At 48.6% G+C, this 23,531-nt stretch overlaps 1 protein-coding gene across 1 annotated transcript in view; it reads right to left on the bottom strand.

Annotated features, from left to right (window-relative positions):
• LOC128910301 (collagen alpha-1(VII) chain-like) overlaps positions 1-23,531 on the bottom strand; it is a 128,834-nt gene that overhangs the window by 11,104 nt on the left and 94,199 nt on the right. The window contains 15 exon segments of the mRNA XM_054203388.1: positions 1,822-1,995; positions 2,224-2,232; positions 3,107-3,155; positions 4,538-4,591; positions 5,690-5,767; positions 9,214-9,330; positions 10,519-10,581; positions 11,022-11,084; positions 11,840-11,893; positions 12,619-12,672; positions 13,830-13,910; positions 20,371-20,406; positions 21,135-21,206; positions 22,986-23,057; positions 23,236-23,292. Coding sequence (XP_054059363.1) covers positions 1,822-1,995; positions 2,224-2,232; positions 3,107-3,155; positions 4,538-4,591; positions 5,690-5,767; positions 9,214-9,330; positions 10,519-10,581; positions 11,022-11,084; positions 11,840-11,893; positions 12,619-12,672; positions 13,830-13,910; positions 20,371-20,406; positions 21,135-21,206; positions 22,986-23,057; positions 23,236-23,292 — 1,033 coding nt within the window.

Genomic DNA, 23,531 nt, shown 5'->3' with positions numbered 1-23,531 from the left:
GGGACCAGAGTTTGGACGGGACTGTTGTAGAGGCACGAGATGTTGCATTTTTAGACGCCTCCCTTCTGCTGAGATACACCTGGCCCTGCGAGTACCTGTTTCTCTGAGACAAAGTACTGACGCCGTCCCCCTGCCCGTGTCAACGGCAGCTCCATCCATGCCACCCAACCCTCCTCCTCCTCCTGCTGACAAAATCTGAGCAGCCACATCTTAATTTCTGACTGGCTGAATTGCAAGAAATGAGTCTGGACTCTCCCCCATTACGAGTCCTGCCCCGTCTTGCAGTGTGTTTGGACTTTGAGTGCTGAGTGCAGAAAGCCCTCCGCAAGCAAGCCCATAATCCCCTATTCCTCCCCACCAGCAGGATGTTTTCCCTCTCTGTCTCCCATAAATCAAGATTCAAAGCCAAGCCCTGATGAGGAGGGTCAGAGGGTCCACGGGTAGCTGTGGCATGGATTTGAAGATGTGATGGATCTGGACGATGGCAGCTCATATGGGTCCTTCTGGGTCAAAGTGATTTCCAGGTTGCTGCTAAAATTTAGGGCTACCCAGAAACCCAAGCCAGTCACGTCAAAGGGTGCTGGTTGCCTCCATCAGCATCCCAGGGGATGGGCAGGCCCATAGGGCCATCCATGACCCATTATCCTATGGGGACAGGAAAAGGAGGATATCCAACTGGTAGGTCTTCTGTGCTAAGGGGACCGTATTGCTCATCAGGTCTAGAAGAAGCTGGGCCAAGCGTTTCCTCACCATAATGCTCACTACAGTGGTTGATGATCAAGAAGAAAGGGTAGATGATCTGAAATGCAGCTAAAACTGCCCCATCCTGTCCTCTCCCTGGAAAGGTGGTCGTTCTCAGCCGAGCATTAATGGATTTCCCTGTATCCAACATACTCAAATCCTGGGCTTTGCCACTGGGACACTGTGTCCCAATGCATCCCAAGGTGGTCCTGCAGCCTTCTGGGGAGCCACCCCATTGGTTGTGCCTACAGAGTGGGCCATGAACCTCCCTCCAGCAGAACATTGCTCACCTCCCTGTGGCTGAGCAGCCTTCATCCCCAAAAATGATGATTGCACCTTGGCTGCCTGGTGATGCTCAAGATGCTACTGGGAGCTTAATAATAACTAAAAGTGTGGCCAATATTGGATCATGCTCTTGCCCTGTCCGGTTGCCTGGTGTAGAGGTAGATGTAGTGTGAGTAGATGCCACCAACCCACTGGTGTTTGTGTACAGGTGGGTCTGTATTACATTTGTCCTGACCTTGGCCCTTCTCTCTCCCTCTCTCTCTTGGGCAACACCAAGGGACAGAAATAGAGCTGGTTGTTTTCCCATTAGCTGTAATCAGTAGCTTTATCCATTAAAGTGTTCGTGAGGCCTTGGGCAGAAATAGTCTGTAATAGCTCAAGTGTTTGGTCTCAGAGACGTAATTTCTGGCTGGCAGGAAGCTTTACTAGAAGTTGCAATGGACACGGCAGGGAGAGGGGAACAAAATCTGCCTGAAAATGGCTGCCTCCTTCCAGCCTTTCAAAATACATCCTTTTGCAGGTGGTGATCATCAGTGGGGCCGTGCATATTTGGCTTTTTCCTCACCTGCCACCCGTTCCGGGAGCATCAGCCCACCTTGTCCCAGAGCCACAGATCAGCTCTTTTCAGCACAGGGGATCACAGCATGGGAGCTCTCATTGGAAATCCCGTCACTGCCTCCTTTCTGCCCAGTCCCAGGGAAGAGGATTTAGCACTGGGTTCATGGGGTGCTCCAGAAGACACCATCTGCCATGGTTGGAAAGACGGAAAGCATGCAGCCATGCAGCTGCACTTACCTGCAATAGGGGAAGGTGGATCCCTGAAGGGCTTCACTGATGTCACCAATGTGGCCATCCTCTGGGTTTTGTTAAGCATTTCTTCCTGGCTTTCACCATCTCTTCTGATGTGTTCCCAAAGCTGGAGCTTTTGGAACCCTTGGAGCTGCCTGTTGATTTCAGTTGCCTCCAGACCTGTGGATTTAATTGCTGGCTCACCGATGATGAAATCTGGTGGCACAGTTGGAAAGCCACCATGCCTTGAAAAATAGCTGTAGCTCAAGAAAATTATCGCCACTGCGCAACACAATGTGCGAGACGAGTCACAACACAACGTTTTGTTGGCCAAAGCCTACAGAGCACTGAGGTACGTAGTCATATTAGCAGCCTTACCCCTTTCCATGAGCATCCTTCCCAGCTCACCTCCACAAGCTGCAAACGTAAGACAGACAGTGCACAGTTTTTATTGCTACTTCTTTTTTTCCCTAGGTAAATAAGATTTTTCAACCAAATCATTATTTTTACAGGCAGCACATGCTTTCATGCACTATTTTTCACCCTTTTTTTTCCCCCTCCCTTCAAAGCGTTCAAATGCCCCCTAACATCTCTAGGCAGAAACGAGTGCGACTCCAGCTTAATGGCTGAAGTGTCTTGGCAAGTGGTGGTGAACCCAAACCCACCTTGGCCGTAGGCAGACCCCAGGGAGTGGGGCAGGAGTGGGGCAGCTCTCTGCTGGCCTTCAGGACCTCTGCAGGGCAAGGAAAGCAAGACCCCAAAAGCCTGGAACCCTGGTGATATTGGGATCCTGGGGTAAAACCATCCCCAAATGCAGCGGGTTTCATTACTGGTGTGGCGCTGGTTGGCGGTTATTCACCACCCGAGAGGAGAGGTCTGTGTGTCAACAAGTGCCACGAAGTAGACAGGAATTAAAAGGCTGTTATTAGGCAAAATGCAGCTCCAAACTTGCCCCCATGACCCAACGCCTTTCGTCAATCAGCGGGGAAATGGAGATGACCAGGGAGGAAAGCTTTGCTAACAAAACTGCAGGGGAAGAAATGGGAAGAGAGAGGGCTTCAAGGGAAAAAATTAAGAGTTTGAGTAGGAGGTCAGGACTATGGCAGAGACCTCGCGGCCCAGAAGCCCACACTCGTCTCCGAGCATGGAGAGGTGGCGCGTCTCCGTTTGCTGCTAATGGGGTGATATTTGCTCTGCCGAGCCAGCATGTGCTGGCACTCAAATTGCTCCAATTTAGTCACTGGCAGGTGTCAGAGCGGTGGCCCCAAGTGCGTCTCGACGGCCGACTTACCGCATTTGCCTCTCATTTCACTCCTGACCACCTCCTTCACCTCTTCCTCCTGTGCCGTGGAGGGAAAGCAGAGGTTAGTGGTGATTTTCTACCCTGGTACCATCTCCCTCTGCTCTGTGTCCTGTCCCGACTTTGCTCGCCCCACTGGAGGTGGCTTTTGGGACCACAAGTGAAAACATCTCAGCTTGGGTATGGCCAAGATCAGAGATGTATGTTTGGTGTCACAGAGACTTGGTTCAAGATTTGTGGCTCATCAGGGAAATGATTCCTTTTGCAAATTCATGTCCATCCTGCAGCCAGCTCCTCTTGCCCCAAGGAGCTGAGACCCCGAGCCCAACGTGAGGACCATGGCACACCTCAAGTCCGGGCTGGCTTTCCAGTGAGTCTCCACAACGTTTTGACACTGTCCCTGAAGCCATGGTCTCGCAGATGTCCCTCACCTCTGAGAAGCTTCATCAAACCACCTGCATCCATGCAAAGGGTCTGCTCAAATCATACTGCAGCCTTGACCCATGGACATGGGCTGTAGCACTAGATTTAGATGAGGTGTAGCTGCACCACATTTTGTTCTTCTCCTCTGCCTTTTAACCAGCTAATGATGTTCTCCACAGAGGGAGACATCTGATCTCAAGGATTTTGAGTCTGTGCCTGACCCTTGGGCCAGACAGCTGTCACTGTTTCACTTGAGCATCTTCCACGTGCTACAGCTGGTATCCTACTGCACTTCATGTGGTCACTACCTCTTATCCCTTGTAGGGATGACAAATTTTGGGACGCTTACTATGCAGGGAGCTGGGGTCTTCAGCCGCCCGCACATAGGGCACCCTCGTCATGCCAAACCAAATCCTGCTTGTCCTCCACACACTGGAAAGATGAAAGTACCCCGTCCTATCAGTCAAGTGGCGCAACACACATTTGCTCAGGCAACAGGGCGGAGACCCTAAGGTTAGGGGAGCTGCAACAGGGATCTTGCCCTGACCCATGTGGGTCAACCATTCCTTCTTCAGGATTTATAAACCCAGAGCAGCAGCTTTTGGAGTAACGCCAGCTCCATAATCCACTCTGAAAAGGGGGCGCATTGCTTTCTCCTGCTCTTTCTTTGCATTTGATCATCCCTGTGGCATTGGCACTGATCCTATCTGCCAAGCATGAGTCTGAAGCATCACAGGGAGGATGGGAGTGGGGAAATGTGCCTCGGGTTCTGGGTCATTTTTTGGGCTTGACGTAGTACAGCCCAGCACTTCTCCCACCCCAGCCTGTGCATGTCTGACGTCTCTGGGTAACGGCCAAACCCCTCATTTCCCGGATATTCTCTGAATGAATCTCTTTCTCAGCATTTCCCTCCTCCTCTACACCTCTTAGGGGTAGTTTGTCCTATTTTCTCTATTCAGGCCTGTGTAATAGGATGTGATCTTGGGCTAAAGTACTCACAGAAAGACCAGGATCTCCCTTTTCTCCTTTCTGGCCGGCTGGACCATTTTCACCCTGTTAAAAACACTTAAGTCATTACAAAAGCTCAGTAGATTGACCATTAAATGCTCCAAGGATAAATTGCACCTTAGAGAGGAAAGGATGCACTAGGAAGGGAGACGGGGAAAAAGGCTCACATGTTTTCCCTTAAATTCGAGGGATATCTGTGAGTAAATCACTGAGTGAAGGAAAGGACTCATCCATGTACAAGGAAGCAAGAACAAAAATGTGTATCAGAGAGCTGGCTGCAAGCTCCCAGATTTTTTGGGAACTCTGCCCTATCTAAACACTAAGGACGTTACCAGCTACAGTTTAAGTCAGGTTTCTTTGCAATTTGTAAGGGACCACAAAAGCTGAGGTGGAGGCGTGAAGAGGATCTGGCCTCCAGAGAACCTCTGGGAACCAGAGGAAGCAGAAGATTGCAACTGGGATTGCAATCCCAGCACTGAAAAGGTGAAACACAGGGAGATGCTGAGGTTTGCCAACAGGGCTTTCTGCCTCCCAGGAGAAAATACCTCGAGAATTTTTCTGATCAGAACTGGTGAAAACTGGATTTGTTGTTTAAAATTGATTAAAAATATTAAAGGGAAAGGACGGATGCAAAAAGCCCATGAGCCAGCGTTGGCAGGACCTGCAGCATGTAGGGACCGATCCAGAACATGGGTTGCAGGTTGGGATCCGGAGATTAAGCTCATACTGTTATACTCTGATGTGCATTAAAAGGCCGAGCATTACCCCTCTGCATTGAAGGACTGCACTGAGTATGGTTTTAGTCCTGGTCTGCCATGCCAAGCACGGGTGAGGACGTGCTGGCCCAAAATATGATGTTTTCCCAAAGAAGTCTTATATAAATCTACTGGCAGCCCACAGGGCTCACAGCAGTTGTTCCAGTTGGAGAGACCTTCAGGCAGAAGTGTAGGCAGCATTGCCCTTGTCCGGTGCCTGGCACTTGGGGGTAAAATTCATAAAATTGTAAAAAACCAATATTTGGAGAGCCAAGAAATGCAACTGAGAACAGCCAGGGTTCATCCAGCCCCAGTGCAGCGCTCTGCACTGCTGCAGGGTGGTGAGGAACCCCACTGGGAGGCGAGGCTGGCTCATCCCCGTACTGACCATTTCTCCTTTTCTGCCATCCACGCCTGGAGGTCCCCTGAGGCAGAGCTGAGGTCTCCCTCTTTTCCCTCGTGGACCCTAGAGAAGAAGAATAAAGCTCAGTTAGCAGTGCCCAAGCACCCTCCAGAGATACCCCACACCACCAGTTGGGGGTTTCCCACTAAAACCCAACCTGGCATCAGTAGGAGAAGACACTCAGAGCTCTCTGGATTTCAAATGCTCCCCAGACAGATCAGGCGTGATGAGTCAGAGCCCTGGGCTTTGCCCCCTCTGCCCTGGGCAACCACAAGGAGTTTCCTATGGTCCCTCCCTGCAGAAAGGATGGATGCTGCGGGGGTAGAAGGCAGGTTTCTCTCCCTGACACTCTAATTTAAGAAACGGAGTCTCAGCAGGGGGAGAAGGGCTTGCAGATGGAGATAATACCCTCCCACACTAGAAATGAGGGTGGCCTTGCTGCTGTGGTTCAGACCCAGGGACTTTCTCTTTTAATTTAGAGAAAAGACAAGTAGCAGTGTGGGTGTAGAAAGTGGCATCTCACGGTCTCTCTTTAATCTGTGTCCAGACGAAAGCCATTCATTATCTCATACACGGCTTTCTAAGCATGCAGTGCTTGTAACTGCTAATATAAAAACTTTCAGCCTTTTTAAACATACATGAGGGGCCCCCGCACTTTCAGCTCCTTCCTCCCTTCCGTGATTCTTTTGATATATTTTTCATTGCAAGGTACAGCCTGGGGAGCAAGGGAAAGAAGAATAATGTTGCTGCTGTGGTCTGAAGCTGGATCTAGTCCGTTTTTTATTGTTCTGGAAGGGTCTTCCTACAGCTGCACCCCTTTAGGGAAAGGCTCAGGGGCAGTCCTTCCTATAATCCCCCTGTCAGTGGTGAAGCAGCGGGTGGGATTCAGCTGTAGCTGTAGGCTCCTGAGCAACGCAGGAGGCCCAGACCATCCTCTGTGCCCTTGCACCATGGACCGGATTGGTCTAGGTCAAGCTTTTATTTGATGACATCTCAGAACACAACACAGATGTTCCATCTGACCATCAGTGCAACGTGGACCTTGCTGCACCCACCTGCATTTTCCCTTCCTTAATCCCTTCTTCCCTAAGATTTAACACTCAGTGTTGGGTATTTTTTGTTTTACGGCTCCAAAGAGCAGGGTACAAACTTTTGGAACACGTGATGCTCTTCCTCTGTATGGGGGAAAAACCAGGTTAAGACTCACTAAATCCTACATAGATACCTTTATACCGTCCAAGTCAGAAGTCCTTGCAAGGGGCCCTAGGACAGGGAGATTGTTGAGATCCTGGAGAGATGATCTAATGAAGTCCAGACTCATTCAGACTTCCACACAAAACTGGGTCTGAATTGTCCCAACTTCTGCCCTCAAAAGCCAAAGCAATTTTCACCAGTGTATCTTTACCAGCACAGTCCTGAGCTGTCAGATGCAGCTACACATCGGCTAAATTCTCCATGCTATTGAATGCGCTTCTCACTTGGTGAAGGATAGTCATTGGTCATCAGAGTTTGGATTATTTGCCTGAAATAATTCAGCAGGGCATAAGAGAATACAGAAGAAAATCTACCTCTTCTCCTTGTTTTCAAAGCAGCAGCACAGTCAAATCCCCATTTAGCAGAAAACTCAAGTATTTTACAAGCCATATGTGTGGATGTGTGTACACCCAGGCTTTGCATACACACACACGCAGATGAAATCCTTACACATGGTTGTATAAGGATACATCAGTCAAGGGTGAAACATGGCACGCCAGATGTTTGCCAGGCTTAGGGCCTGGTAGGAGCTAAAACAGGGCTATCCCTGAGACAGCTTATAGGAAACAGTTGCTCTTTCATGTAGTCAACCAAATTTCGCTTTTCTTTTCACGGAATCACGGAATCTTCAGAGTTGGAAGGGACCTCTAGAGATCATCTAGTCCAACTCCCCTGCTAGAGCAGGATTGCCTAAAGCACATCCCTCAGGGCTGCATCCAGGCGGGTCTTGAAAATCTCCAGAGAAGGGGACTCCACACCCTCCCTGGGCAGCCTGTTCCAGTGCTCTGTCACCCTCACCGTAAAGAAGTTTTTCCGTGTATTTGAACGGAACTTCCTATGTTCCAACTTGTGCCCGTTGCCCCTTGTCCTGTCACTGGGAACCGATGAAAAGAGCCTGGCTCCGTCCTCCTTAAACCCACCCTTTAGATACTTGTAAACATTAATCAGGTCCCCCCTCAACCTTCTCTTCTCCAGGCTAAAGAGTCCCAGCACTTTCAGCCTTTCCTCATAAGGGAGGTGCTCCAGTCCCATAATCATCTTGGTTGCCCTTCGCTGGACTCGCTCCAGTAGTTCCCTGTCCCTCTTGAACTGGGGAGCCCAAAACTGGACACAGTACTCCAGTTGTGGCCTCACCAGTGCAGAGTAGAGGGGGAGAATGACCTCCCTCGACCTACTGGCCACAGTCTTTCCTATGCAGCCCAGGATGCCATTGGCCTTCTTGGCGACAAGGGCACACTGCTGGCTCATGGATAATTTGCTGTCTACCAGGACCCCCAGGTCCTTCTCCTCAGAGCTGCTTCCCAGCATGTCCGCCCCTAACCTATACTGGTGTTTGGCATTCTTCCTTCCCAGGTGCAGGACCCTACACTTGCTTTTGTTGAACCTCATTAGGTTCTTCTCTGCCCAGCTCTCCAGCCTGTCCAGGTCACGGTTTTGCTCTCGGTTCTTTCATGTTAATTTACATATTCTCTTTCATATTAATTTATATATTCTCTTGTCCAAGCCTGAAACTCAGCTAGTCCCACCAGCACAGCTGAGAAGGGTATTTTCATTTCCAGTCCTCTTTCACTTAAAAAATTCTTCCTTACTTAATGGCTGCTGTCTAAGGGAGGGCGATTAGCACTAATCTCTAGTATCTGTCCCTCCGCATTGTGTTGGCAGCAGCAAGACACTCTTCATTACCATAGAATCTGGGGGCAGCATGTTCCTGCTCATAAACAGTATTAGCATGTCTCATTTCCAAGTCTTTTTGTTAGATTTCAAAAGGTGCCCAGCATGTCTTGCATGCAAAGACACTTATTAAGTATGGCCCACAAATGGGGTCTGAAAGCCACCAGTTCCTTCCGAAACCTTGGCATCCTGCACCCCAGATAATTAGCAACAGGAGGGGTGCACTTGATGCCCTCATAACTTGAAATTATCAGCCTTCCTTTCTTCACTGAGAGGTCACATCTTATGCTGCAGATAGGAAAAGAAGAGAGGAAAGGGGAAAAAAAAGTCTCTGGTGATAAACGCACCAAGAGATCTGAAGTACATTGACCAATATCCCAGAGAACGACAGCAGACTTTGCAGCCATGTTGAGCTGGGACGCCTCAGGTGCCAGTTTGTAAGAGGTGGGGAGATCTATGAAGTGGGGAGATGTATGTGTACACAGTGACATATGGAAACACATCTGGGGTGCTATGTCGCATAAGGAAGTGAGGTACAGATCTCAGCAGGTTTTAGGGCATCCTACAGATCACTTGCTACTCACCTGTGGCCCTGGTTCACCCTGTGGCCCTTGAGGTCCATCTGGTCCAGCAACTCCAGTCTTCCCAGGCCATCCCATTTGTCCTTTGAAGCCTCCCAGGCCAGGAACTCCTTTGGCCCCCTGACAATCACCGACACAAAGCACAGGTTTGTTTAGAGATGGGCCAGTCAAACATTATCCAAAGACTTCCATGGCATTGGCAACTAGGGGAGACCCTTTACATTCTACTTTGTCTGCTGTTGGGCCCTCCTGAGGAGGAGAAAGAGAGTTACCAAGAGCTGGCCTATGAATTTCCTACTCATCTGCACTGTTGAGCTTCCTCCTGGAGCTGCTGCGAACAGAAAAGCCTCCCATTAAACACAGCAGAAGGAAAGACCTCCAGTCAGCCCAACACCCAACCTTCAGCAGTGGCCGACAGCAGATGTTTGTGGGAGAGGAGAAGAACAAGAGAGGAAGGGATGATATTTCCCCAGAAAGAACCTCTCAGCCTTTGACCATTCACAGATCAGAGATTTAGTGATCAATGGCGGTTGCTTGACAAGAGGACTCAGTGTTTGAGACAGATGACCATCAGGGGATGAAAAGCTGTTTTCAATAAAAGCAACACATTCTTTAAGACCCCAAATCAGCTGCAGACAAGATGGTGGAACTGAATGTGAGAAGGACTGGAGGGGGTGGAAAATGCCCAAAGACTTGATGGAGGCTGCTGGGATTATTGTGTGGTTTTCTTTCTTTCAAAACAGTTGCTGTTTTAACTGAAAACCCACTTTTCTCCCATGGGGAGGTATAAATTTTAGACTTTCACTTTAGAGAAGAAAATGGGAAATTAAGCAATGCAGAGAGGCAAAATCTGTGGGGAGTGATCAAGGTGGGGTCTCCTCAGGGAGCTGAGAGCAGAGTCCAGGAGCAGGTCAGTTTGGAGACCTTTCCCACTCCCATGGCCAACGTGCCCAGGAGGCAGCAAGTATTATCCACTTCTTCTGCCCCACAGCTTCCCAGGCACCCTCTACCCTGGGCATGGCGATGTTGAATAAACTCTGATAATTAAGGGTTTGGATGGCTGTTCCTCATACTAATCAGGCACCCTTCCGGGGTTTTGCACATCAGCAGAGGGTGAATTTAAGGAGACCTCCATCTCCTGCCCTTTCCAACTGCAGTTCCAGCCTTAATGCTCTAGACAGTTGACATTTGCCCACTGGAAAGGGTACCAATGATGTAAAAAGTGTATAATTTTGTTAACTTGACCTGATGGATGTGGGATTTATTCCTTTATAAATGGCAGCTCGATGCAGTCTGGCGAGTACTAACCTTTTCTCCTTTCTCTCCAGGAATCCCCGAGGCACCATCGTCCCCTGATGCTCCCTGTTCACCCTGGAAGGAGCCAAGATAAAATCATGGACTTGGCAAGGTTGCAATTTGCTGGATGAACTGGCTTTTCTTCAGATTACAATATTATTTACTGAGTGGGACCCAGCAGGGTCTCTCAGCTTGAGCATTGGTGGTACTCAAGGAGACTGATAGAAATCTCATTATAAAGCCCCATTACGTGACACATGCTATAGGGCCTGTGGAGCATCGGGGCTGGGGTGGATGAAGCCGGTTGAGTCTTGCAGAGGCAAGTGAAGAGGTCCCCACCTGAGATGTCCAAGCATCTTCACCCAGGTCTATGCTGGCTTATAGGAACAGATTCAGAATAACCCCCTTTGTGCCCTTTGAAAGAAAGAATCATGTTGCAGAGGTGGATTTGCAGCATCTGCTAAGCTTTTAGGAAACCTCCTACTTGTAGGCAGATGCATAATTTAGATATTCACCTTTGGTCCATATGGTCCATCTGATCCTGGGATTCCTGGTTTTCCAGGACTGCCAATTTCTCCCTGTGGATGGAAAAGCAGTGGATGGGCTGTAAGTGCACACAGCCCCTAAAACATCGGGAAAACTGGCTCCAAAATGGCAAGGTAAGTGGTACTTGGGGGGGAACATGATCACGCTACTGGTAACAGAAAGCCTAAGTATAGGCAAAGTCCTACTTCAGACCAGTATAAATTTTAGACAGCCCTGACTCCAAGACCACCTACATGAAAGTAGGTGGGAAATTCACTGAACGGTACTTCATTTACCCAATAGGCCAAGGCTGATGAAGGGAGATATTAATAACAACAACAACAACAGTCACAACATATCCCATTGGCTCAGCTATCAACAGCTCCCTTACTTCTTATCAAGCTTTTCTAAACCTTTCATAAAAAGACCATTAAGGGTCATTATCCCTGTTTATAGAGGAAGGACCAGTGGTGCTGACAATCGGAGCGATGTGCCCAGCAGTAATTGTGAAATGAGTCCAGGCAGTTGCTAAGCCACAGAGCAGGAGGGGATTTGGGCAGGGTCTGTTGGTTTTTTTTACACTAGGTTATCAAAAAGTTCCCTGCAAGCCTTAAAACCTTCCTGTCCATGGCTCCCTGTGTGACCATGTCCCCCTGTGCTGCAGGCTGCAGCCCTGTGCCACCAAGAGGGACTTCTCCTGCTAGAGTTAGGGTGGCTTCTTCATGCATGATGCTGTCCTGGGCTTAAGTGGGAAACGCTGCTGGAAATGGGGCAGGTAGAGCAGGACAGAAAGGCAGGCTTAGCTCACCTTGATGCCTTCGGCTCCAGGAGCACCGATGCGTCCCGGAAGCCCTCGTAAGCCCTGAGGATAAAGCAGATCAGAGGTGGTGACGTTAAACCAAGTTGAGGGCAGGAGGGAGGAACTCTGTGTGTGCATAGGGCAAACCCCAATGTGGCGCTGCAAGCTCTTGCTTTGCTCGCAGCATCCCGGAGAAGAGAAGGCTCCGGGGAGACCTTATAGCAGCCTTCCAGTCCCTGAAGGGGGCCCACAGGAAGGCTGGGGAGGGGCTGTTTCAAGGGCATGTTGCGATAGGACGACGGGCAATGGCTTTAAACTAGAGCAGGGCAGGGTTAGATTGGACATTAGGAAGAAGTTCTTTGCAATGAGGGTGGTGAGACACTGGCCCAGGTTGCCCAGAGAGGGGGTGGAGGCCCCATCCCTGGGGATATTCAAGGCCAGGCTTGATGAGGCTCTGAGCAACCTGATCGAGTTGAAGATGTCCCTGCTCACTGCAGGGGGGTTGTACGAGATGACCTCTAGAGGTCCGTTCCAAGCCAACACATTCTGTGATTCTATGATCCTTCCCCACCGGCCTCACTCCATCCTGGAGCTTGAGCTCTCTTCCCTGCTTGTCCCAACCTTTATATCATGCAGTGGTTGAGGTTGGAAGGGAGCTCTGGAGGTCGTCTTGTCCAAATCCTCCGCTCAGGCAGGGTCACCTAAAGCTGGTTGACCAGGACCGCGTCTGGACAGTGTTTGAATATCTACTAGGATGGAGATTTCACAGAATCTCGCCCATCTCCTACCTTTGTTCCTTTCTGCCCAATGTCACCAGTGGTCCCAGGATCTCCTTTCTCTCCCTACATAAAAAAAAATACAGACAAACACATCATGCATAGCCTGAAAGGTAAAGAATAGCATCACCTTGTGTTTATATTGTGCTTTTAACCACCAGGGGCTCCTTGAAAATTTGCAGATCATGATCACCTTGCTGCTAGAAATGCAGCCATCTCTGGAGTGGGACGAGGAATGACCTTGTCGAAGATGTGTGTCAGCTGCTAGCGAAGTGGGACAAAATGCTGTGGTGAGTCACCACAGGGCCTGTAGCTTATGCTGGGCAATGTTTGGAAAATGACCCTTGAGGACCCGTGTGTTGGAACGAGTGTTACTGAGGTTTGAGCAAATGGAGTGGCAACAATCGCCTGCACCGTGGAGATTGTCTCCCTCAGCTCTTGTGTTGGTCACAGACCCTGGAAATTCAAAGTCTGGATCGTTCAGGCACTACCTGAACGATCTAGAGGTTGTTCATTAATTTCAGTGAGGTCTTCCTTTCCTGCTCCCTCCCAAAATCTTCTACTGTTTTTTGGGTGGGTTTTTTTTGTGTTTTTTTCTCTCATGGGAAAACAAAAGAGAAAATCCACCAACAGATTTCAGCTTATTTCCCGAAAGTAAAGTGAAGGCATATTCCCATTGAGCATCACTTTGGAGATGCAATTTCAGTAATAAGGGGTTGAAGTCCCATCCATGTGCAGGATCTTATGTGGGGGCAAGAAAGGCATCCTGTCGTGACAGAGAACCAGCTTGTCCCAGGAAAATGAGGTCCATAAGGGCTTTAGCAAATGGCTGCTTTGTTCCCTGCTCTCTCCATGAGGCAGATCAGCATCAAGGAGATCTGGACTTGGTACATGAAGGAACTTGAAATTTGGGCCTTGGTAAGTAAGAAAGGTAAAGTCATGCAGAAAATTTAGAAGTTTATTGCTAGATACATGGACAGATTCTCTGCTGGCATCCAGAGAATGGCTCCTCCTAAAATTCAGGCCAGGATGTGCATTAGAGACTTCTCCAGGAAGTTTAGAGAGCAATTTCATCTCCCTTTTGGAAAGACTTACCCTGAGCAAGAACCTGACTCCGGTAATGAGGCATGTAGGGTGTGGGAGGAGAAATGAATCCAGGTTGGAGAAAGGCACAGAACCTCTTTCTACCTGACAAACGAACCATGTCCTTTCCTGCTACTCACCGGCTTCCCCTTCTGCCCCTGAAGACCTCTGTCGCCTTTGGCTCCCTTGTTTCCATTCTTTCCATTAAGACCTGCTGCACCCTGCCAGAAAGAGGAGAAAAATTCATTTCTGCATCAGCTCTTGCAGGGAAAGTGGCTGAGGACAGTCCTCAGGATGGAAACTCAATAGTAAGAGCCTGGGTTTTGTGTCCCTGCAGTCCGAGGTCAGAAGCTCCCCTAGTACTAGCACCAAGACCCGAGGCTGGGATTTAGCACCCATAACTCATGGGCTTGTGAGCCACTGGCAAATGCAACCTGGGAGCTGATTTATTTATAATTACAGCTCTGGAAATAGAGGCCTGCAGCAGGTAAAGACCTCCCATGTGGGGAGCTGAGAGCCAAAATAAAGATCCTCATCCAGCCCAGACTTGTGGGCAATGCTGGGCAGAGGTGCTTCTCCGACACCTTTTTTTGCCACACTTTGGAGGTTCTCGGCTTGTGGAACCACTTTGCAGCTCAGGTCAACGTGGGACATTGGAGCCACCTCCATCATCAGGGCCTCTTTGCACGGTGTCTCCCACTGTTTCGGTAGCAAGCTAAAAGCTACTGGAAATGCCCTTTTTTCTCTTTTTTTTTTTTTTTTTTTTTGCAAGGCTGCCACAGTCGACTCATCCATTCTGGCCGATTTCGATGGCAGTTTTCAGAACCTGGATGTGAGATGAAATTGTATTTATCCCCACTTGAGACACTGATTGCACAGGGCTCAGCTCACTCAGAGGAGAATGAATTGGCTGTTGAAGCAGATCAGGAGATGAACAAGTGGCATTCTCTACTTGGAATTAATTTGCGGTATGTTACTGAAAGGAAACACATTTATTAAAAAGAAATGTAAAAAAATCAGCCACCAGATTTGTATGCCAGGCAGACTCAGCACGTTTCCAATTTCTCCTCCTCTCAGTGGTGAACAGACAGTTCAAACATGATCGCAGTGACAAGCAAACATCCCAGAGACACAGGGGTGGGACGATGCTGTCCCTGATGGTGGGTCAGACCGTGAGGACAGACCCACTACCCAGATATAAAAATTCAGCTCCTCCTCTGTGGAGCGTGTTGCTTCTTCAAACCCTTCCCCAAGCCTGGGCACATTTTACTTTTCAGAGTAAGAAGAGTATTTGGGAGCCGACCGGGTGCTCCTCCAACGGCTTTTGCCGGTCATGTCTGGATCAGGTAAAGTCCACGTCCCTCAAGCTCTGCCTACACTATCAGACACAAACATCTCATGCAAGCCCTTTATTTACTAGTAGCTATTTATTGACACGATCAATATGAAGTTCCATCGGAGGAAGTAAACGGACCATAAAACTCCCAGCTAACTAGAGTTTCTCTGTTTGCTAGGACAGATTGCCTGCTTGGAGGGTAATAAACCTTTTGGTTTGATGGTTAAATCTCACAAGCCCAGGATACCTTCAAGTGCCTGGTGTTTTTTTGAGATAGCTTTGAATTGGGTACAGATCCATCTGGCCAGGGATTTACACACCTGTATCTAAAGGGATGGGATAAAAATTATTCTTGAGCCTGAAGGAGCCTGACACTAGTTAGAGGTTTCTCAATCAGCTTTAATATTTCTCTCAGTTGTCCCTAGTGTCTCCTGTGTCAAGGAGAGACCTTTCCTTGTTTTCCTGTGCTTCCCTACTTGCCCGTGTCCAACTCTCATCTCTTCCATCTGCCTTAGATCATGAGGTGCTTCTTGCCTGCTCTTGACTTGAAAGGAGCCCAAATGGCTTTAGGAAGAGTTAAGCTCACAATTTGTCCTGGTAGGCTGAAAGGCAGCTGGGTCTAAACCTCGGTCCCGTAAACATAAGCAAGTTTTTGACCTGGGTCTTATCTCCCCATAGGTGGACTCCTACGCAGCAGGGGCTGAAGAGACTTTGTCATATGGACTAGAAGGTTTATAAAAAGGCTTGAATGTGACAGCAGGTCTGTCCCTGCTTCAGCTAGGGGGGAGAAGCAGGTCAGAGAGGTGATGCTTTTCAAGGCCATCTGCACCCAGGACAAGAAAAAGATGGTATAGGAGAAAAAAAAAAAAACAACAAAAAACAAAAAAAAAGAGAGAGAGAGAGGAAGAGGGAAACGTTTGAGCACTAGGCAATGGAAAAAAGCTGAATGGAAAATTGTTCCCTCAGATTTACATGCCATGTTCTGCCAGACAAATAAAGGCTGGTCAATAAAACCTAGCAAAATGACAATTTAAAGGCAATTACTGGTGAAGTACTGGAAATGGCTCTTGCTATTTGGTTCTGTTACTAAAGTGTTGCTGGAACAGGCTTCATTTAACTGCAAAGACACCACGAAGGCACAGCAACGCAGGGGCTTAGTCATAAGTCCTGAGCGCTGGCTGTGACGCAAAGACGTCTTAGAGGAGCCAAGGATCTCTGCTTCCAGGCACAAATTCCTGCGAAGCTTTGGGCTTGGAGCCAGGGAGGAGCCTGCCTTGTCTCCAGCCTTATTGTTTACACTCAGACGAACGAGCTGGGGAACTGGCTGGGTCACCCTGGGAAAATGTGAAACCTACCAGCAGAAATGCCCCAACGGTGCGCCCCAAAAGGATCGATCTGTTTGAAGACACACATCAAAGGGCTCATGCATTTCCAAATCGTGGCGTAGGCTGCAACCTCAGCTACAAGGTTCCCCACCTCCTGGGCTCCAGTGCTCAATATTTGATGGGATGATGCATATAAAGCAGCTGGAAGTCTCAACCTAAGAATTTCATCTCTGTTTTTATCCCTTCCCTGCTGTGTCTTGTGTCTAGACTGTCCTGCCCACAATTACTTGCTGCAGTCCTGAGGATCCTCCCAAAAAAAATCCTTTCTTGGATTTCTGGACCAATGGGAGCTGCCACTGGTCCTTAATGATGTAAGGAGCATTTGTTCTCAGGCACTACATCTCAGCCTGCTCCAAAGCCTCCAAGGTATCTGGGCAGAGATTTCCACCCGCAGCCAGAAGTTCTGGCTGATTAACTTCCCTTTGACCAGCCTGGACTCATCAGAAGTGCTCAGGACACACCGGTGCACCCTCTCAGGGCAAGAATTTCTTAGGAGATGTCTTTTTCCACTCCGAGTGGCCAGGGACACCTCTTGTCAAGCCCAGGACAGATCCCTACACCCCACCTTTCCTCTTTTTTGGCTTGAAGTGTCCCACTGCTCAGCAGGCAGGAGAACTGAGATGCCACATGGGTTCACTGAAGTCCACACGCAACCAATGAAGGGAGGTAGACCTTTCCTGATGGGACCCTGAATAGCTCTTAAGAGTTGTCTGCCCTGCACTGTTATCTGTATCAAGAGCTCTTGTGCTCTTAATATCTATGGTAAAGTTAAATTCCTGCTTATAACCATTCTCACACCTACCATACTCTGGGCTATAGGGCCTTGGTTATCATCCAAGTCTTCAGACTCTGCAGAGTGCTGTCTGGTTTTGACACCCTGTGCTGCGTAATGGTGGCAGAAGAGTGTCCTTCAGCCTTCCGTTAGCCTTCCTGGGCTGGCCACATTTAGCATCTGATTGTCCCGGTGTTAACCAGAATCCCCTGACTTGCTCTCACTTCTTGCATTGTCTTCAGGTGTACGGCTTTGCTTTCACACCTTGCAAACTGCATTGTGCTCAATCATCAGCGTGGACCAAAAAATCCTGTATTTCCCCCATCCTTCCTCTCACTCACGTGCTGGTGGCTCTGCTCCAATGCAGGCTTTGGCAGATGTGCTCTGGCAAGCACTGAAGAATGAAGTGCATCAGAAATGGTTCTGAGAGCAAAAGCAGAAGGTCCAGGGAGCTGGTGAGTCTCCTGCTCTCCGGGCAAGTTTAAGCAGGACACCCAGGGAATAAAATGCCAGTGGTGTTACCTCATGGACCCTGGCTTCCTCAGTTATAGGGCAAGGATCCATGAGCTGCTGGTCAACGATAGAGCCCAGCTCACAAGAGGAGATGAAGAACATCTCTGAGCTCCAACTTGCACACCTATTGAGGAGGACTGCAAACCAGGATGGAGAGGGCCAAGGCACACTGGTAATTGTAGACCCTGGAAACCTAAAATAGGGCATAATGGCAAGAGAGGAGTATTCAGAATAGAGCTTTAGGGACAATAATGGGTTAATCTGCCAGTATATTAATGCACAAAGCATGGGAAATAAAGAAGAGAAGCTGGAAGCCTTAATACGCGATCAAGATAGATTGCAACTTAATAGGCATAACACAGGCTGCAATATTAATACGGAAGGGTGAAGCATGGCAGGAATATCAATGTAAAAAAGAGCAGTGCTTTTAGAAAGGAGGAAAAAGGAGGAAGAGGTGTCTTGAATACCAAGAATACACTCATTTGCTTTGAGGTCCTGTTGTAAAGTTAGATCCATTGAAAATCTCCAGGCAATGATTACAGGAAGGAGACACAAATGCTGTCACTTGGTTGGGGAACTCCTACAGATCACCAAATCAAAAGAAGACATGGATCAGATTTTTTACAAACTAGTTAAATTACCCAGAGTGAATTCAGCAGGACAGCAAGGGACCAGCACATTTTTGCAATGAGTTAGTGGCAATTTGAGGATATGAAAGATGGAATTAGAGGGAGTTGAAGGAAAATGAGAACTGCTAGCCATTACCTTCGAGACTTTGAATAGGACAGATTTGCTACCGGTAGACTGCACCAAGTAGTGTCTGCCTTCAAGCAAAGGGGAGAAGGGGACCTGGGGAATGATACATGGGACAGCCTTGCCTGCCCCTCCAGAATAACTTGGGGAAAAACATAATCAAAGTATCTGTGAGCACTTAGAAGATAAAGTGAGACCTGGCCTTGTGGAGAACAAGTCACATCAGGATGTTGTGTCCTAACACAGGTGTCTGAAATAGATCTTGTGAATCACACGCTAAGAGTACCCTAAAGCTGCCAATAAAACAAGTCTGAGCATGGCTCGCTCAGATGTGGAAAGTGAACATGGCAGACACCTAACCTGAGGTCAGATGAATTTCAACCAGTTTGTCGTATATCATGGCTCTTCCAGCAAGGCCCCAGCTCTGATCTGACTTTTGCAATTTTCGAAATTCAATGAAGGACCAAACCCAAGCTCTGTTATCTCAGTCTAGCTCCAAGCACAGCGCAGATACCATTAACCTGCACCAGCAGAATCCCTAAATATTTCCAAAAGAAAGATTACTTGGTCTTCCTCAAATACTGATTGACAAAATAACCACTTTCTGGTAGTTAACCGTATTATGTGTCCATCCCTGTGGGAGCCAGTAGAAAACAGCACATCATCCAGCTACGACTGGGTGGTTTCTAGCCAGGATGGTGGAGTCCAGCTGTGCTTCCTTCGCACACAGCAGCCTCAACAAACGTCTTTGCTCTATTCCCGCGCTACTACTGCTTGGTCACCTGTGGATTCAGGTGTTCACCACAAAGCAATTCCAAAAAATGCACTTGATCCAATGCCTACGTGCGGTGGGTGATCCCAGATGCTGAGGTCTTACAGCGCGTTGCAGCCTCATCCCTTCGCCAACAGCGCTCAGAAGGTTGTTAACAATTAGGCAGGGGTTGAAATACTTAATTGAATGAGGGTCATTTTCTCAGTGAGCAATTACCCGGCTGGATTATGGGCTTGTAAATAGTTACATAGCCGTGGCCAGCAATCAGTGGGCAGCGCTGAACGGCGGTAGAGCCTTCACAGCAACAGATCGTTGCTGAGAATTGCTCTCTCACACACAAAGAGGGATAATTGGGGAACAGGTTAAGAAAACACTGGTATTTCTTACTGCGATAAAACAATTGAACGCGCTCGTATTTCCATGACTTGAGAAAAAGCCCAGTCACCTTTTTGTGTTCCCTTCCTTCCTATTCCTTCCTTTCCCAGATGAAAAGAGATCAGCAGGGGTTTTTTTCACTTTGGACAACCTTGGAGACCATTTTTTTCACTTGGGGGTTTCTTCCAGGTGAAACGGTGAAGTTCAAAGGCATGTAAACACTTTTGCCAACCAAAATTGCTTTTCTTTTTTTTTTTTCTTTCCCGATTTCAATTTGTCAGGAAACGAAGTGAACTCAGAGATTACCCAGGTCCTCCAACAAAGCTGTTTTCCCTCTGGCCAGTAACATGCACCCACTGAGAATAGCCACTTGTAGTCCAATCTCTGAAGGATATATACATTTCTCATGGAATAGACAACCTACAGTCACAATTCTTAAGCCATTTGAACATGAAACATCATCTGTTCATGTCTGGCAATGCCCCTCAATACACTAAAGGCATTAAAAAATAATAAATAAATGCATATTTCATGTGTTTCTTGATGCAAAATGCAACATCCTATTAAAACATACCTCTGGCTGTGGTCCCCCCTGCCCACAGCTGGTTTTCCAGCAAAACCCTGTTGAACGTGGGCTTTGTGGAGCCGCAACAGAGCCAGCATCACAGCATCCCACCCCACAACCCATACATGTGGTTGTGGGGAGAGGAGCAGCAGCGCAAGCCCAGCTCCGCGCCCAAGACTTGCAAAGGTAGAGAAACACGCTCCAACTCACGGCAAAGCCCGGCAAGCCTGGTTCTCCTGGCTCCCCCTGCAAGGAAATCATGACAAATTACCAGGCGAAGAGCTGCATTTCCTCTGGAAAAAGGTGTTGCTGTAGGAGATACCTACAGCTGTGGAAGAGGAGACAAGGAGACCTTTGGGGACCCTTCTGGAGCTGGAGCTGGAGGGACAGGTAGGATACCCCAACACCCCAGCTGGTCATCCGAACGGAGCCCTACATCTCCGCTGACTATAACTGGGGCTTAGACAGCAGTTCACACCTCACGCCTGAATATTGACATTTCAGCGAGTCATTATTGACCGTTTTAGCCCAGGTAAGATGCCAGAGCATTCTGCTGCTTTACAAAATGGGAGAAATCTTTGGGACTCTCCTGGAAAAACACAGCTACTTCTGCCCTCTGGCAGCCCCATAACATTTCAATCAGCAATTTGGAAGAGGGCATCATAGAATCACAGAATGGTTTGGGTTGGAAGGGACCTTAAGGGCCATCCAGTCCCACTCCCTGCCATGAGCAGGGACGCCTCCCACCAGCCCAGGTTGCTCCAAACTCCATCCAACCTGGCCTTGAACCCCTCCAGGGATGGGACAGCCACAGCTTCTCTGGGCAACCTGGGCCAGGGGCTTACCACCCTCAGAGCGAATGCAGAATTATTCTCTGAGAAAGCTGTGACAGAATTTTATACATCAGTCCTTGTGTGATTTTACACATCAGTTCTTGCAGGAGATGCCTTAACATAGGTGCTCACTGTACTCACCTTCTGTCCCACTGGTCCTCTTGTTCCAAAAAGCCCCATCACTCCCTTGGAGCCAGCTTCACCTTTGACTCCCTAAAATTTTAAAATCCCCGTCAAATACATTTTAGGTACCTACTGCTCTTGAGGTCACCCTCCCTGAGAGAGAGACCAGTAGAAGAAACCCATGGAGATGGCAGAGGGGATGACAAAAAGCACCATTTCTATAGCAGACCAGCCCCAGGGAGCTCAAAGGTCTGTATGGTGGCCAGTGCTGGGGAAGAAGGCCACCAGCTGTGGAATGGCTTGGCAGAAACCTCAGTGAACTGTCCCGTGAAAGAGTTGGTGACCAGTGATGGGGATTGAAGAAAAACAAGCAGAAAAAGGTCTCACACCTCTGGATGAGCTGCCTCCTCGCAAACACTCAAGTACTTGACCCTGCTGGTCTTACTGGTGGTGGAGATACTACTCTGGAGCTTTGTCCAAAGTCACTCAGATATTTGGCCAAGAGGTGTTCTTGCATTAGGAGATGCTTATGTATTATTTTTTTATTAGAAAGCAGTGTGACAGATATCATGTATGGGCTTTCATCTGACTTAAAAAAATAGGTACCACCCATGGGAGCATCTCCACGGGTTTCCCTTACAGTCCCTGGGGACCTAATTTGTGCAATCAGTTGTGGTGAGGACACGAATCGCCTCCTCGCAAGGGAGATGCCCACACTGGATCAGGCAATTCCCAGCCTGAACTACTCTGATTATACAGGTTCCCATGGGCAAAAGCAGGAAGTTGATGTCTAGCCCAGACAGGGATGCTGCTGTTGTAGATACTTATATTTATTCAGCAGAGTCCCCGTCCTGGGTCAGACTTCTGGAGCAAAAAGTATTAATATAATATGAAAATAGGTATGATTAGTACATGGAGATTTAATCTGTGACTCAGTCTGAGAGTGAGAGAGTTCTGTGGTTCCTCCCAGCGGAGTGGTGATGGGTTGAGACATGAGACCTCCACAGGGTGCTCTCAAAGAGCAAAGGCAGACTGAGGAGCAGGCGCCTCGCTCTGCCACCACCCAGGGGACAGACCCGTGTGATGAACAGGGACAGAGGAGCCAAGCAAGCCCTAACAAGAATGTTGCAGGAGCTGCAGGGTTTGAAGTAGCATGGCCAGCTCTTGGAGGGAGAGGGAGATGCAGGACTCTTACAGTGCTCAAGTAACTGAATGGTCACTTTTCCAAGAGTGACCATAGAATCATAGAACCATGGCATGGTTTGGGTTGGAAGGGACCTTAAAGATCATCCAGTGCCACCCCCTGCCCTGGGCAGGGACACCTCCCACTAGACCAGGTTGCTCCAAGCCCCGTCCAACCTGGCCTTGAACATCTCCAGGGATGGGGCAGCCACAGCTTCTCTGGGCAACCTGGGCCAGGGGCTCACCACCCTCACAGCAAAGGATTTCTTCCTGAGGTCTCATTGAAATCTCCCCTCTTTCAGTTTAAAAACATTCCCCCTCGTCCTATCGCTCCATCCCTGATCCAGAGTCCCTCCCCAGCTTTCCTGTAGGACCCTTTGAAGTACTGGAAGGCTGCTCTAAGGTCTCCCTGGAGCCTTCTCTTCTCCGTCCTCTCTTATCCCGTACTGCAGACATGGTCCCAAAACTACAGAATTGACACCTGGTAAAAACTGGATGTGTGTCATGTTCCTAAGCCCCGGCCCAGCGTCCTCCTCTCCCTTTCTGTGGTAAGAGCTGGGCGAGTGTGCTCTTGCACCGCGTTTTCCAGCAGGCACGTGGGAAGGGAGGATGCAGAGATATCGATCACTTCCTCATGCAATCAGCGACTTTTTGCTGTCTCTCTCAGTCGCATTGAGAGGTTCATACCTTTTCTCCTACAGGCCCATCCTCTCCCTTCTCGCCTTTGTCTCCATCAAAACCTGGCAGGCCCCGTTCACCCTGAAAGGTAAGACAGAAATTAGTGGATTGTGCCTGTCTCCTGGGAGGACCCATCTCTCAGCCACTGGCACTGGAGCAAAGTGCTGGTTCTCAGTGCTTATCCCAAGCTGTGCTTGGTGTTGATGCCACCAACAGTGGGAAAGGGACAGCTTAAATATTCAATAGGGGTCAAACTTACGGGATCTCCTTTACTGCCTTTATAGCCCTGGGGTCCAAAAATAGTCATGGGCTCACCCTAGAGAAAGGAAACATGGAGAGATGTAGACACCCTGTGACAGAAGAACTCATGTGTCCCATTGGATGGAACCACAGTTGTTATGATGGGCAAAATGGGAATTCACACATCTGCAATGAAGCTAAGCATTTCCCAAACTGTGGTCCATCTGCTGTGAAAGGCACGTAAGCTCCACAGCACAACATTGATTGTTAAGGTCCTTAACTAAAAGCTGGATAATGAACGTGCACAGAAAACTG

The sequence above is a fragment of the Rissa tridactyla genome, chromosome 1, assembly GCF_028500815.1.
Source record: "Rissa tridactyla isolate bRisTri1 chromosome 1, bRisTri1.patW.cur.20221130, whole genome shotgun sequence".
Lineage (NCBI taxonomy): Eukaryota > Metazoa > Chordata > Aves > Charadriiformes > Laridae > Rissa > Rissa tridactyla.
Note: the sequence above shows the minus strand (reverse complement) of the source record. Positions and strands in the feature narration are given on the sequence as shown.